The following is a 14,468-nucleotide window of genomic DNA, read 5'->3' on the forward strand; positions in this document are numbered from 1 at the left end:
GAGGCAGGATTCGAACCTGCGACCGTAGCGATCGCGCGGTTCCAGACTGAATCACCTAGAACCGCTTGGCCACCCTGGCTGGCAGACCACTGAAACATTGGTTTTTTAGTTACTTTAGTGATACGTAATGTGACAGCCTAACAGTCGGAAGAATTTTATTCAACTGACACTAGTCAAGGAAAGATGAGTACTCTGTTCATATTTTAACTGTTTGAGGATTGTGTTTCAGAACAGAGATGGGTTACCAAGCTGGCATCTTCCAAGTGAGCGTGAAGTTGCCAAAAAACTGCACTTATGAGGACTGGTGTAACAGACCAAAGGTTGTTAATCCTTCACATAGATTATGTCTGGGACAAAATGTTTACATCAGTGATGTAGTCAAGAGCAAATACAAAACATATAACACAAAACCAAAGCAGTGTGTCAAACATACACATATTTACTCAATTTCCATAATCCTTGGATATTTTCCTCTGTTCTTGGGTTCATAAAATATGAAAAAATGCATGTAACATAGCTTACATATGCACAAGCCACAATCAGAATTTACTATTTATGCACAAGAACCTTTCACTTTCTGGGAAATTTACCATCATAATTAGTGAATAAATCATGTAACTGCAGGTCACTAAAAAGAACCATTTACAAACCCATACAACATAAACAATGGCAAACCATATGAGTCATCATCCAAACTTTTTTTTTTTTTTTTGCTCCTTGCAATCCATATACAATTAAAGCAATAAAAAAAAATGTGCAGGATGGTACCCACACCTCAATATTCTACAGTAATGACAGTTAACTGCAAAATGTAAAATATTAATTTAACTGTAATGTTATTTTATGGATCTAGTTTCTTAATTAACATATGCCAATAGTAAACCGCATTTTCTGAAACTGAACTGCAAATTCTCCAAGCACTCTTACAACATTTTGGGTATAACTATTTATTACTTTTTAATATGAATTAGACTATATACAATGACTACACACTAGTAGCCTTTCTGATGAACTTATATACTGGCATGCCTAATAGCAAGAAACCTATTGGTAACTTGACAGTCATGGGCAAAAGCTTTCCTTTCCACTGATTCAGTATGCGGCTAATTCTAGGGGCTCCTTCCCTCTTTAAATGCCAAACACAATTTTACAGTAAAACGAGCCATCATCACAAATTTCCTGCATTTCTTGACATGCTTCTGACCATTAATAGCAAAATTTTGTCACAGTCCTATTTAGTAGTGCAAGGCTGTTACACTCTCTCTCTCTCTCTCTCTCTCTCTCTCTCTCTCTCTCTCACACACACACACACACACACACACACACTCTACACCTGTGCGTACTTCTTGGAAGCTGCAATGTCTGTTTCAGCACCTGACGGTGACCTCAGAGATCAAAAAACCATTTTATTTCAAAAGATTTAAAACAGTTTCAAAATGAGCATAACTGTAAATCATTGGTCCCATAATCCAACAGACAACTGATGTATCTGTATGTGTTGTTTAGGTTTCTCATAAATTGTACATCTTAGATGAACATTTATTTCAAATAACAACTGTAGATCATTAATCTTCAAGATATTTGCATCTCAGTTTGTGCACCTATTAGCGGACAACTGCACCCTCCGCATTGCTACTGTTAGTTCAAGAAATCCAAAATATGAAAATTTCAATATCAATGCCACTTATTGCTTGTAAAATAATAAAGAAAATAGTTGTGACTAAGCTAGTCCATCAGAATGGAATCATATTGCTGATAAACAGTATGAGGGTTGACATATTGTCTCAAGAGGGTGTGTTATATAATACACATACCATTTTAATAATTGCTTCCAAAAAGTGCAATCTTGAAAAAATACTAAACAAAATGCAGTTTTGTAGATATGCTATGTAATTTTGCTTGTAGTTTTGACAAATATTTACAACTTAAAGAAATTCCCAACACAGATTCTACTGAAGAAAATTACACAAGACATGCCAACTTAACATATAGGCAATAAAAAATTTGGGCCATTGGGAAAACAATATAAGCAATTAGTTAAAAATCTACCTGAAAAACAGGTGTTCTGAGAATATACATATGTAACTATGAGGGTTTTTGTTCATGCAAAGTCAGAACTAACTGGTAAAAGAGGCTATGGAACATCACACCAGATGCAAAGATATACTTACTAATACTGGCAGAGGCCTAATCCTGAACAACTATAGTGTGATAGGAAAAAAGGAAAAACATTTAATTAAAAATCTAATTCATAAATTTAGTTGTTTGGAAGATTAAGTAATTATAGTTTGTATGTTAATTAGTATTAATTATTTGTTTATAAAATCACATAAAATAAATCACGAACTTTAGATAAACATAAATGTTCTGAGTTTAAACTTACACATTACAATTCACACTTGCCACCATTTCTGCATTATATCAGTGGAAAGAGCACTTTTGAATTGTGTCACTCAACAATAATTTTTTCCCAAATTCGAGAACTAATTATACTGTTTTCTAAGTAGTGAACTTGTGTTTTCTTTGTGGAATTCTATAATTATCCCCACATAATATGACTTGCAGAAATTACAAGTGTGTTAATTTCGGCAGAGTTTGTGTTAAGCACTGCAGTAATAATGGCAAGGTATGACCTGCTGTGTGAAATTTATGTGTTAAATATAAAGCAGTGTTTCTAAAAAGGAATTAGATATTAAAGAATAATGGGCAATCATGCAGTCCTGCACTCTAAACAATACAAATTTCTTTCAGAAACAAGGAGCTTTACTGCAGAATACATAAATAATTGTTTCTTGTGCCAGCTAAGATGCCTTGTAGCTTTATGCATATTAAGAAAAAGCCACAGAAATACGAAAGGATTGAAAAATTCTACAAATCTGAGATAAAAGCAGGTTTTGGAAAACAGATCTATTAATTAGGACTTAAAAGTACTTTATGTACAATTTTTTAATTCCTTTTGAAACAGGTACGAAATTATTTTCCTTTCCCATACAGAAGTTTTGAAATCTATGTATTAACAAATGTGTAACTATACCTCAAGGAGAATAAAGTATAGACTCTAAGACATCAAATGACAAAGAATTCCTCAACATATGCATGCAGAAGGAGATGATGTATGATGTAGCAAAGTGACAGTGAAAACAAATTAATTCTGATTTGGAAAAATACAGCTCTATCACCTGCAAAATTATGCTGCCAATAAATTACTAATGACTAAACCTTGGACAAAGCATTAGGCAACTCCAGTAAAATAAACATTATGCAGTTTCAGTTAACTAAACCAATAGTTGAAAACTGGCACAACTATGTTAGTCTTTATTAGAAAATATGAAATACATCTTATCACTGTGTGCTCATAACAATGCTTAATCAGAAATATTATAATGAATCCCCTGAATTTACTTTTTTCTCCTTGATGGCTGAGAATCCCCTACATGTTATAGTAAGTTACACAGAAAAAAAGCAATATCTGGTGTGATGATATCTAAAATCTACAACAAAATACATGTAAGAGCATGTTGTTGTGTTTAGAAGGCATAATGGTCCAAGATGTTCCATTTTATCACTTATTTTATTTTATTTCCCCCTTAAACTATGTTAATTTCTTAAGATGGTGAAAGTCATTGAAATAGGGAAACCATACACTTAGAACTTTCTTCTTTTTCCTAGCCCCTTATTATATCAATTCAAAAAGTCAAGAATTTCTCTAACAAAAGAGAAAACTTATTTAATCCTCTGATCCAGCAACTAAACAATTATTCAAATGTTAATACAGCAACATCTAATGCAATCTGTGGAGGGAAAACTCAGAATATGACCAGTTCCAACAAAAAGAAAGAAGAAACAAAAGTGCTGACAGCTGTAAAAAGCAGTTCAAAAAATTTGTAAATGATGTTCAATCCAAAATGAACAAAGCTGAGGAAGTTAACAGGAGTGAATGAGAAATATGTCACAAAAAAATCTATAAAATCTATGGATCTACATTTTATTCTGCTCAGTACGGCTGTAATGTTGTCATATTGTATTCTCATTCGTTTAGATATGTAATCTTGGATATTGGTTTGACCCAGTAACACATACACAGAATTACAATGCATTATCTCCTAATGTCACTACCTCCTGCATTTTTACATGTAGTGCACATCATTTAGTGATAAGTGTGACCTAACAATAAATCTGTGGTGCCACTGTACAGCAATGCATTGTTTAAAAAAATTACTGTAGTAACTTACATATGGACTGGAAGCTATTTACCTTCCAAGAGGCACAACTCCCAATAAAGCTAACAATTTTTGCATAAAAATAATATTTCTGAACCATGGGTTTCTTACTCAGAACAGGAAAGAGACATGGGTGGGAGGATGGGCAGATCATCCGCAGCCCTGGTAATCAGAAACTCTCATCCCCAATCTCTGCTAAATATTCCCTCTTTTTTGTCCTGAAGTAGAAACCTGTGGTGAAGAAATCTAAGTGTACAGCCTTTATTTAGCTTCATGTATTTCTATCTGCTGAACTTGGAATTCCACCTCCTGAGGGTAAGTATTAGCCATCACATCAATCTCTTTGGGAATTTAAAAAAAATTCTCAAAGTTTGTTGTTGTTGTTGTTGCTGTTTTTCCAGTTATCATCTAGTTCACCATTCCTGTAAGTATTTGCACTAAAGCTGTTAGATGTACCTCAAGCTTTTAAGTGGCTGATGATAGATGAGATCAGATGCAGCAAAAAAATTAAAGAGGAGAGACTGTTTGACTTATTTGTTGAGTCAGATGTAATTTTTACAAGGTCTTACAAAAAGATCTTGAGCATGTAAGGACAAATGGCTCAGAAATCATGGTACCAATGATAAATCTAGGAGGTACAAAATATTGTCAGAAGTATTAAGTGCTTTTGCTGAATAATGAGGACTCAATTACATGAAAAGTCTGCTTTAAGATACATTACATCTTTGCAGAAAAATGTATAATTCTTGGTGAAAATTGGTAAACACTACCCTTTCTTTGATTATGAATGTCATTCCACAACCGCTGTTGCACATGTGTAAACAGTCTGATTTTGCACGTTGATAGTAACAAGTATAAAAATGTGGCAGCAGCGCAGTAAAGTGGTTTACAAAGATTATAGCAGAAATACCTTAAGGAGTTACGATGGTCACTATGCAAAGTGTGAGAAAGACTTTTGGCATATGCCAGATACACTATTGCTATTCACAAGCAGAAAATTAGGAAATAGTTGAGAAGGTACAGGTCAACTAGAAAATGGGTAGTATGTAACACATACTATGGAATCTACAAACAAACAAAGCACAGTGGACAAAATCTTGCAAGTGCTGATCAACACAGAAGCACAGCCTGAGATAAATATCAAACAACTGACACAGCAGAATGCAGGTATGTGTAAGGGAGTATGGCCATGGGTACTGAGAAGAATAAATATTTCGGGTACCACACCGTAATAATATGCCACCGTCTTCTTCAGCACTATTTGAATCCCGGTCAAAATGTGACAGGGGCCAGGGGGACTAATTTTCTGGTCATGTAAACTGATGAATGTTGACCCTCTTGCTCCTGCTTGTGCAGTGGGTAAGAACATGTTTCCTGATTAACAGATATACACAAGTGGTTACTGAATAATGATCACCTGGTCAACCTACAGATATGCTAGTGTTCCCTTGTGATACAATTAATCATTCTCAAGATTAGACAGTCAGCAGGTAGTGTACTTTTCAATATGGCTAGGGAATAAAAGCATTATCATAGTTCAATGAAGAACACACTGTATGCACCTGTATAGCTCACACTTTAACCCAACAAACAGCTGAACTTCAAAGGTATTTGAAAGCTTTTGGGCTCATTGAGAATCGAGTTTCATAAGAAATTGGATAACTACCAGCACAACAGATGAGGGCATCAAGATGTTTGCAGCTGATGGAAGTTCTGTTTCAGTGACCTACTGAAACTATCCGGTCATATTCCTAATGAACACTTGTTGTTTATCATGTAGTCATTTGCTATGGGAAAGTTATACTCCATATATTGTGGCTGGCTATACCACAAGATAATGTCCATCATTGCATTACAGATTACCATTTCAAAACACTCCTGTACAGAAACAGAGGTATATGGTTACAATTCAGTGATTGCATAGCATAATTAATGATGGATAGAAAACTGCAAAGCTGAAAGTCAAGGATATTCAGTTACATTTAGTTAACTATTCACAAAACAAAATCAATTTGCTTTACACATGACAAGAATTCATTCTTAGTGGCCTCAGATGCAGACAAACTAGCACACACTAAACATCTCACTGTAAAGTATTTACAAGCAAACATATTCTGTCAGAACACGGGAGCCAATATAAGAGATTTTTGCACACATTTCAGTCCTTCAGTTTATAGTGTTCGATTTTTAGACAGAAGTCAGTGATCATATTAGTATTAGTATGTAGACTGCAAATTTATTTAGCTACTGGTATCTTATGCAATTTTGTAAATTAAACAGATTAGACTGTAAATGTGTCTAAAAATAAGTAGCTTGCTTAAAGCAATATTAAACATCCACGTGGATGATCAGAGATGACACTGATTCAATGTTGGTTTTACTGACTGCAGTTTGTCACACATCACTTCATTTATTTAAAATTTTGTGCACAGTATGCTATCATAACGCTTAACATGCCACAGCAATACATAAGCAATTTAGGGTGAAAGTTATGTTACCCACTGTATGAAAGTTGAAAATATGTTAACACACATAACCATTGTCTATGTGACTACAGCTCCTTTTCATACACATAATCTAGAACATATTTAAAGAAAGAGCCCAAACGAAAACTGACCTGGAAATGACCAAATGGCATTGAGAGTGAAGATTACTGTACAAGTTCTGTTCAAAAAGTAATTAAATGGGTTTTCTTCAGCCTCCAGGAGTATGGGGAAGAGATGCTTCCACTTTAGCAGCTGATTGGGTTTCAGGTGTATGGATAAGCCTGATTCAGTTGCCTGCATGATTCTGTTGAGTTTAGATCGCAAGTTGAATCAAGTTTACTTTAAAGATGTGTCCCTCACCGAAATGCAGTGTACACTTCAGCACCCCTACATGGAACTTCAAAAACTGGGCACAAAACATGTGAAACAATTTTCAGAATAGCTGTGTACATTACTGGACTACATTAAAAGTATTTGTATTACACTGTTTCTGAGAATAAGTGCATGAGAAAAATTTGACATAGTTTTCCATGGGTTGAAAGAAAATGTGTGGTCATACCACAGTAACTCACTGCTTTACAATTGAAAACAATTTTCTTCAGAGAGTGAAAAACAATCATGAAACTCAGACATTAAAGTACAGTTCAGAAACAAAAATGGAGAATTGGTTTTCATACTTGGTTTCACTGCAAGAAAGAAGACAAGAAGGACCAAGCAAAAAACAGAAGGCATACTCATTGTCTTTGTGGCTGAAGACAAACTATTGACGTGAAGTTTGTAGTGACAGGACGAATAAGAAATTCAGCATTTTACCATGACTGTTTGAGAGAAAGTATTGGACACTTCTATTCTAAAAGCCATATAATGTCCCACAAGTCTTCATTCCCATACATCAAGTATAATCTAAAAAAAAAACCAATGCAGAGTTGTAACAAACATTTAACTGCTTGTCTCAATAATACTGAAAACTACTTCTGTCGAAGACTTCAGTTGCTATTACAGGCAGTAGCAGCAACATTGAATGCAGAGTGAAGACTCTAGCTAAATGGCCACTAACTGCTGAAGGAAATGTAAGAAAAACAGAGAGAGGGAGAGGTGGGTGGTGGTGGTGGTGGTGGTGTTGGGGGGGGGGGGAAGAGAGAGACTATTTTGGAGGACATTAAAGTGTATTTGAAGCTGATTTCAATACTTTTTCCCAGAAAAATTCCCATCGCTTTTCAAACAGTCCCTGTATTTTTAACACAAAACAAGAAAATTAAGTGTGACATGTCAGTCTTAAAGGGTTTAGAATATACTGTGACCAAATGCCAGTAAGATGTAAAACAGAACTAATCACTGAAAACGAGCAAAACTCTTTCAGCACAAATTACAATTCAGTTATCCAGATAATTTAAGTTTAAATGATAAACACGACAAAATGAAAACAAGTGTTGAAAATGAAAAATAAAACTGGAGACTTTAATATGAGATGTGAGCAACAATTGGCATAAAGACTGGCAGCTGACTTTAAGTATAAATAAATGCAATGCACATAACAAGCTGAGAAAAAAAAGAACAATAAAATTCTTCTGTCAATGTGTAAAATTCTCCAGTGTTTTAGCCAATGTTGCAAATGACCTTCCTCAGGGTTTATTTCCATTTAGTAAAACCACAATGAGGAAGGCCATTTGCAACAGCAGCCAAAACAACAGAGAATTTTACACACTGACAATGTGGTCACATACCCAGGAGAAATCTATAGACTGCGAAAACCGCAGTGGAAGCCTATGCTTAGAAGATGATAGTACGTGACATTGTATGGTTCATAACTAGCGAGTGGCCATGACCATATCTTTGTAGAAAGATTTAATGTCAAGTGCCCACATGAATCTAACTATGGGGAACACTGGTTCCAGACTTCATTTTATCAGAAGAATCCAAAGGAAGTGGACTTGACACATGAAAGAGGTTGCCTACAAAATCGTTTTTGGCCAACTTTTGAACTTGTCATTTGGAGACCGTCACAATGCTAGGTTCAGTTCCACATGGGCAGCCATGGAGAACACACCACTGTGACTGAGCACACTGCTGCTGGAACTGTTTGAGAGTTGTGTCATTGTTAGGCTGCCTTGCTTGTGCTGTAGCATAAGCAAAATTGATGGGTGTCATTCTTACAACACAAGCAAATTGTCATTTATCTCTAAAGCATGGCCAAAGACATTTCCACACAAGAACAAGCTGATGCAAAGCAGAAATGTACGATTCCAACTCTGCCGAGGGTTAAGAACACATCAGCCTTGGCATATGCTTGCCACGGAAAACAAAGATGAAGATGACATGACCATCTCACCTCTGTTTATCCAATGCAGAGAAAATGGGTGGACAGAGCCGCACAACATCCTGAAAACCTGCTTCTGGCGCAATCTTGGCATCAAGTTGATGGACCTTGATGCCATAAGAGAGATTCAGGCACAGAACATAGATGACCACAGAGCAATAAAGTCGGTCACAGCAGAACACACCACAGCAGTGCCCACACAGAAGAAAATGCTGCCCCCAAAACAATGACCAAGGCAAGCAAACCAGAGCACTCATATGATGATGACTACCTTGGATCTCTGATGAGGCAAATGGTTGAGCAACAGAAAAGAGAGATCTTCAGAGAGAGATCTGCAGAGAGATCTTCAACTTGCAGAAGAGTCTCAGCTTCCCAGTGACCGTCAAAATCTTCACTACGCACCTGGACCTGAAGCCTCAGTGCTTTAGATGCCAGAGAGGAGGACATGTGGTAAAATACTGCCACAACATACTAAACTGCATGAAGTGCTCGGAACAGCACAATAGTCACATCTGCCCCAGAAGCAGAGATGACAGGCCGACATGTGCTCCCTGTGCCTGGTCACATGTAGTGAAGTTACCCAGCCTTCTCTGGATATGGCAGCATTAGGGTCAGAATATGAGGAAGACCATTCAGGTGAGCTTGAATGTCACCGAGCCAGCCAAGAAGACATGTCAACAAAGGTGGATGCTTGGTAGAGCCACAGCCTCACGCTCAGATTAGTTCAAAGGCATGATGGCAGTGGTCCAAAGGCATGGTGGCAGTGCCCTCCAGGGCAGCGGTCTCCCCTACTGTGTGGCATGCCATCCTCACCACCAGTGTGATTGATGGTGGGGAGAGAGAGCTGCAAGTTGCAGAGCAGAGACAGTCAGCACCAACATGCTGTGAGGTGCAAGTCGCCATGGTGGCAGACAATGGTGCAACATTAAGGGGACATGGGGAAGAATAGGGTGCCATGTTATCAATGCACTGCTACAAGAGGCAGTGTCATGCTTCAGGATGGCATACCAAAATGGAGGCGGCTTGTCTTCTGCTGAGAGAAGCCAACAACCGACAGCCAGCAAAGGGAATCCAGAGAGGCACAGACAAGCACATAAACATTCATTCAGCAGCCTCTCGAACATAAAATGAGTCTCATCAACACCAAGAGACAGAAACATCTCTAGACAACAAGAACAAAATGGTGGGCAACCTGGAATGCAAACCACAGACACAAAGAAGATCACAGTTGAACACAGTGGCCAAAGATGACTCTCAAGTCGATTCAGACCACAGAGGTTGTCAAGCAAAACGGTCTTCTGACAACAAGAATAACTCCAATGAATACAATGAACATATGAAGAAGACAAAAGGCGATGCAGCAGCTGATCTGGTGACAGCAGGTGGATGCCGGAGCACTGCTGAGCACCATATTGGAAAAGCAGGACCAAATGAGCAGTGTGCAATGACTGAGACTACTTGGCAAAGTTCCCCAATAGACCATGGACGTTAGACCAGGGAAACAATCAAAAATCCTTTTCCCTTTTCAATTAGAACAAAAATCTTTCTCATCAATCATTATACCAAAATGAAGAAAGACCACTAACTGCAAACACTATGAAATAAATAAATAAATATACAGTGTCAACTTAGATGCAGAGCTTAACAAAGAGCAGTCACATACTCTAGAACAGCCTGTTCTTCCCCCAATCCCTACCCATCAAGGGAAGAGAACTGAAATGTACTTAAAAAAAAAGTTAGGTTTCTGAAAGAGATAGAGAAGAGCTACACAGTTTGTCAAACGTCTGTTTAATCACTGCAAGGATGTCTGTGAAATATTTGAGAAACTCCAGTCAAACACACTACACAAAATGTTATTGTTCTTGCACTTGAGCTAAAAACTGAGAGCCCTAGTTTCAAAACCAACCAAGAAACATATTAATTATTCCAATATACACCTCTTGTAATGGCCACAATGGTAAATTTTGAGAAATAGGGATATTACAGATGTTTCTTCTCGTACATCACCTATTAATGGAATTAAGAGGAAAAAAATGTTGGTGCACTAAGTGTCCTCTGCCTCATAACTTACAATGGCTTTCAGAATACAAAAGCAGACATAGGAATAAAACTAAACTAATAACTGGCAAGTACAAATTGCAGTCGCTCACAAGGTTTGGCACTTGGTTCATTCCTGTTCCTGATGTACAGTACACAAATGACTGTCCCATGATGCCAAATGACTAAACAAAAACTCAAATCAAAATATCCACGGGTGTACTGCCGGTCTACAGTGTCCAACGGGCACAATATTTCGGCGATCATACATGTCGCCATCATCAGGTGAACTGACGGACTGAGCTCCTGTGAACGTGCCGGCACGGAAATCCGTACACTATGGCTGCTCAGGGGGACTACCAGTATACAAGAATGTAGATACATTTGATCTTAAACCGAAGCAGACAGCTCAACAGCAACTACTTGGAGGACCTATAACTTTTGCAGGATGTAAGATTAATTTTTCTTGCACTACTACAGAGGTTGTGAGTGGTAATTCATGGTTTACAATTGCTGTAGTACGAGGAGGTGATTCACCAGCTGGAGGACTTGAGAGCTATAATGAGAGAGATATTATAGCTTTTCGTACATTTTCAGTTGGTGTAATACCAATCAAGAATTATGGTACTGCAGTCGTGACAACAGATAAACCGTTTTCATTGTATACGAAGAACAGGAGGAAGATTAACGCGAATGAGAGACTAAATGTTTGGTCTAAAATAAGTGGTGTTCTTGAAGGTGTGATTGATGTACAGGGAGATGTGATTGTATATTATCATGCTTAATAAAGAACCTTTATTTCCGTGGATATTTTGATTATCAAATACGTCGGGAGAAACTCAAGAATCACAAAAACTCAAATGTTTGCTGATCACCCAAGGATGTTCATCAAGGACCCAAACTCAACTATACCAAACCCACCTCAGATGACAGATTAACAAGCTTGCAACTAGTTAGTTTAAGTCTTAATATCACAATTTCTCATTTTATGCAATTGCATATAAATAAAAATATCCTGCTTGTACTAGAAGCTAGAACACAGACATATGCTAAACTGAACAATATGGCTCTGCTAGGATCAAATATGTTAATATAACAAGAAGCATAGAACAGATGAAAACAGGAAAAGTTGATAAGTGAATTGGGTATAGAGGAGAAAGTAGCAGAAGCATGTAATATGTAAGGACAAGGAAGAAATCATTATTAACCAAATATAGAAAGAGGAGTAGTTGGAGCAGAATGAGTAGTACAAAGATGAATGTAAGAAGGAAATGTAGCTTATGTAGGGTGTAGATAGAGAGAAGGGTGAAGACATTCAGATGTGGACATCATAGGTTGAACACTGCTGGATTGCGCATGTGTGTGTGTGTGTGTGTGTGTGTGTGTGTGTGTGTGTGTGTGTGTGTGTGTGTGAGAGAGAGAGAGAGAGAGAGAGAGAGAGAGAGAGAGAGAGAGAGAGAGAGGGGGGGGGGGGGGGGGGGGGATAGAGAGAGATATGCAATGGTATCCAGTTATAAGTCAAATATATTTTTCTTGTTACAACTTGGTAAAACAACTGTATTTAAGTAGAGGGGTAGGTCGATCAATAGCGTCCCACTTTATAACTTACGCACTGTTGCAGAACTTCTGCACTTCAACAGGATTCATGTCACAAAGTATTTACAGCGTATGACGCCCTTATTGGAGGTCTGTGTTTTGTACTTTTCTAGCATTATATAATAATGACCAAAATTCTTGTAGTGTAGAAGTATTCTCCTCCAGGGTGATGCAGTTGACCAGGAGCAACCAGTTGTAACAATTTAACAAAATTCAGGTTTCTTGCCGACATAGAAGGGAAATACCTTCTGGAGAGTTTTGTCTTCTCACTCTATTACAGTAACGACATCTTTTGATTTCTTTAACACATTTCCAGGGAAGGCTAGTTTCTTGTACTCTATTTGTTACATTGATAGTCATGCTCTCTAATGGCTCACCCCAAACCATTGAGATACCCTACAAGAGAGAGAGGCACTGTAATTCTTCACTTTGCAGGGGGTAGCTCTTCCACTGCTGGCGCAGGTGCAGTGGCCTGGAACCGGGGTATAAAGGAGCCGCCGTTTCTGATGTTCATTCAATTCTGGCGTGATTGTATACTCAGCGATCACACCTGGAAATGGCAGTCACATGGATCGCCGAAATTTTGTGTAGTGAAGACGATCGTATCTGGCAGCATAACTGTGAAGAACATAAAAGAGATGTTATCCACCTAAACAAGGTTCCACTTACATGGATGAGACTGATGCAACTGGGGTGTGACAGGCCCCAGAAGTTTTCTTAAAATAATTGTTTCACCGTAATAGCCATAAATGCAATCTGCATGCAGCTCAGCTCATTTTGAAAGGTATCTCTCCCCACCCCCTCCCGCTTCCTCCTCCTCCTCCTCCTCCTCCTCCTCCACTTCCTTATTCTACTTAGTAAAGTGAACTGTTTGAGATCCTGCCCATTCAAGGCAAATATCCCAGTAGGCAAAGGAATCCCAATGGGGAGCAGTTTTCTGGCATTCAGCTGATAACCAAGGGAAACCTCCCTAAAACCTAGGTTAGCACAACTGAATATAAGAAATGTTAATATTCCACTTATCTATCTTACAGCTAATAGAGTCAGTAAAGTTACTGAGAGAATATTCATTATCCCTTCATAGACTTAACAATGATTTGCAGTAAAAATTTTACACAAAGGAAAGTTGAAGTGCATTTTCCAATTGCATTCTGCAAAAGAAAAGAGGCACACAGTGAGTTTTATTGCAGTCTGAATCAGTACCAACAGCCAAATGTACCTCCAGAAGCTGGAGAGAAAACATTGCTGCAGTGTTGTATCTTGTGTGACAAAGGAACCAACTACACACACTGTCAAATAAAGATCACATAGTGCTTTGTTTCCTGTAGGCAGTGAAGTAAGGAATCCACAGACATTCACTTCAAAATTTGTGTAGTTTATGGAGAGAATGTTGTGATGAACAATGCTGTGGACAAAGAAAGAGGGGAGTACCAGTATATACAAATGTCATTCAAGCTTCAAGCAGTAGTTTGAAAATACTGTATTGAACAGCTGTAGGAATATTTCATCATTACATGGTATTTATACACACAATTTGGTAGAAGGGTACTTGCAGTTTATACGCCACCAGTAGGGACTATCTTACATTATATTAAGCAGCCATAGAATATTAATAACACCCGTCATCAGCTGACTGACATGAACTGCTGGATAATGGGTTCCTCTAGACTTCACAGCTATATATAGTCATTTAGCTCCTGCCTGTTTTATGTCATCTGCCCACCTTCCATCGGCTCATCATGTCAAAGTTTACTTATCTCTTGGAATGCAGCAATGACCTTTCTTGGTCTGTCTACCATGCATTCATCATGC

General features: G+C 37.8%; 1 protein-coding gene across 6 annotated transcripts in view; it reads right to left on the reverse strand.

The window, feature by feature from the left end:
• The window catches only part of LOC126255156 (peripheral plasma membrane protein CASK), a 546,277-nt gene that overhangs the window by 150,538 nt on the left and 381,271 nt on the right, over window positions 1-14,468 (reverse strand). For 2 of the 6 annotated variants that reach the window (XM_049955370.1, XM_049955373.1), the window contains exon 5: window positions 2,172-2,201. The exons of the other annotated variants lie outside the window; for them this stretch is intronic. In XM_049955370.1, the coding sequence (XP_049811327.1) occupies window positions 2,172-2,201 (30 nt within the window). The remainder of the gene's footprint in view (window positions 1-2,171; window positions 2,202-14,468) is intronic. 6 annotated transcript variants of the gene reach the window in all.

This window comes from Schistocerca nitens, chromosome 1 (assembly GCF_023898315.1).
Source record: "Schistocerca nitens isolate TAMUIC-IGC-003100 chromosome 1, iqSchNite1.1, whole genome shotgun sequence".
In the NCBI taxonomy this organism is placed as follows: domain Eukaryota; kingdom Metazoa; phylum Arthropoda; class Insecta; order Orthoptera; family Acrididae; genus Schistocerca; species Schistocerca nitens.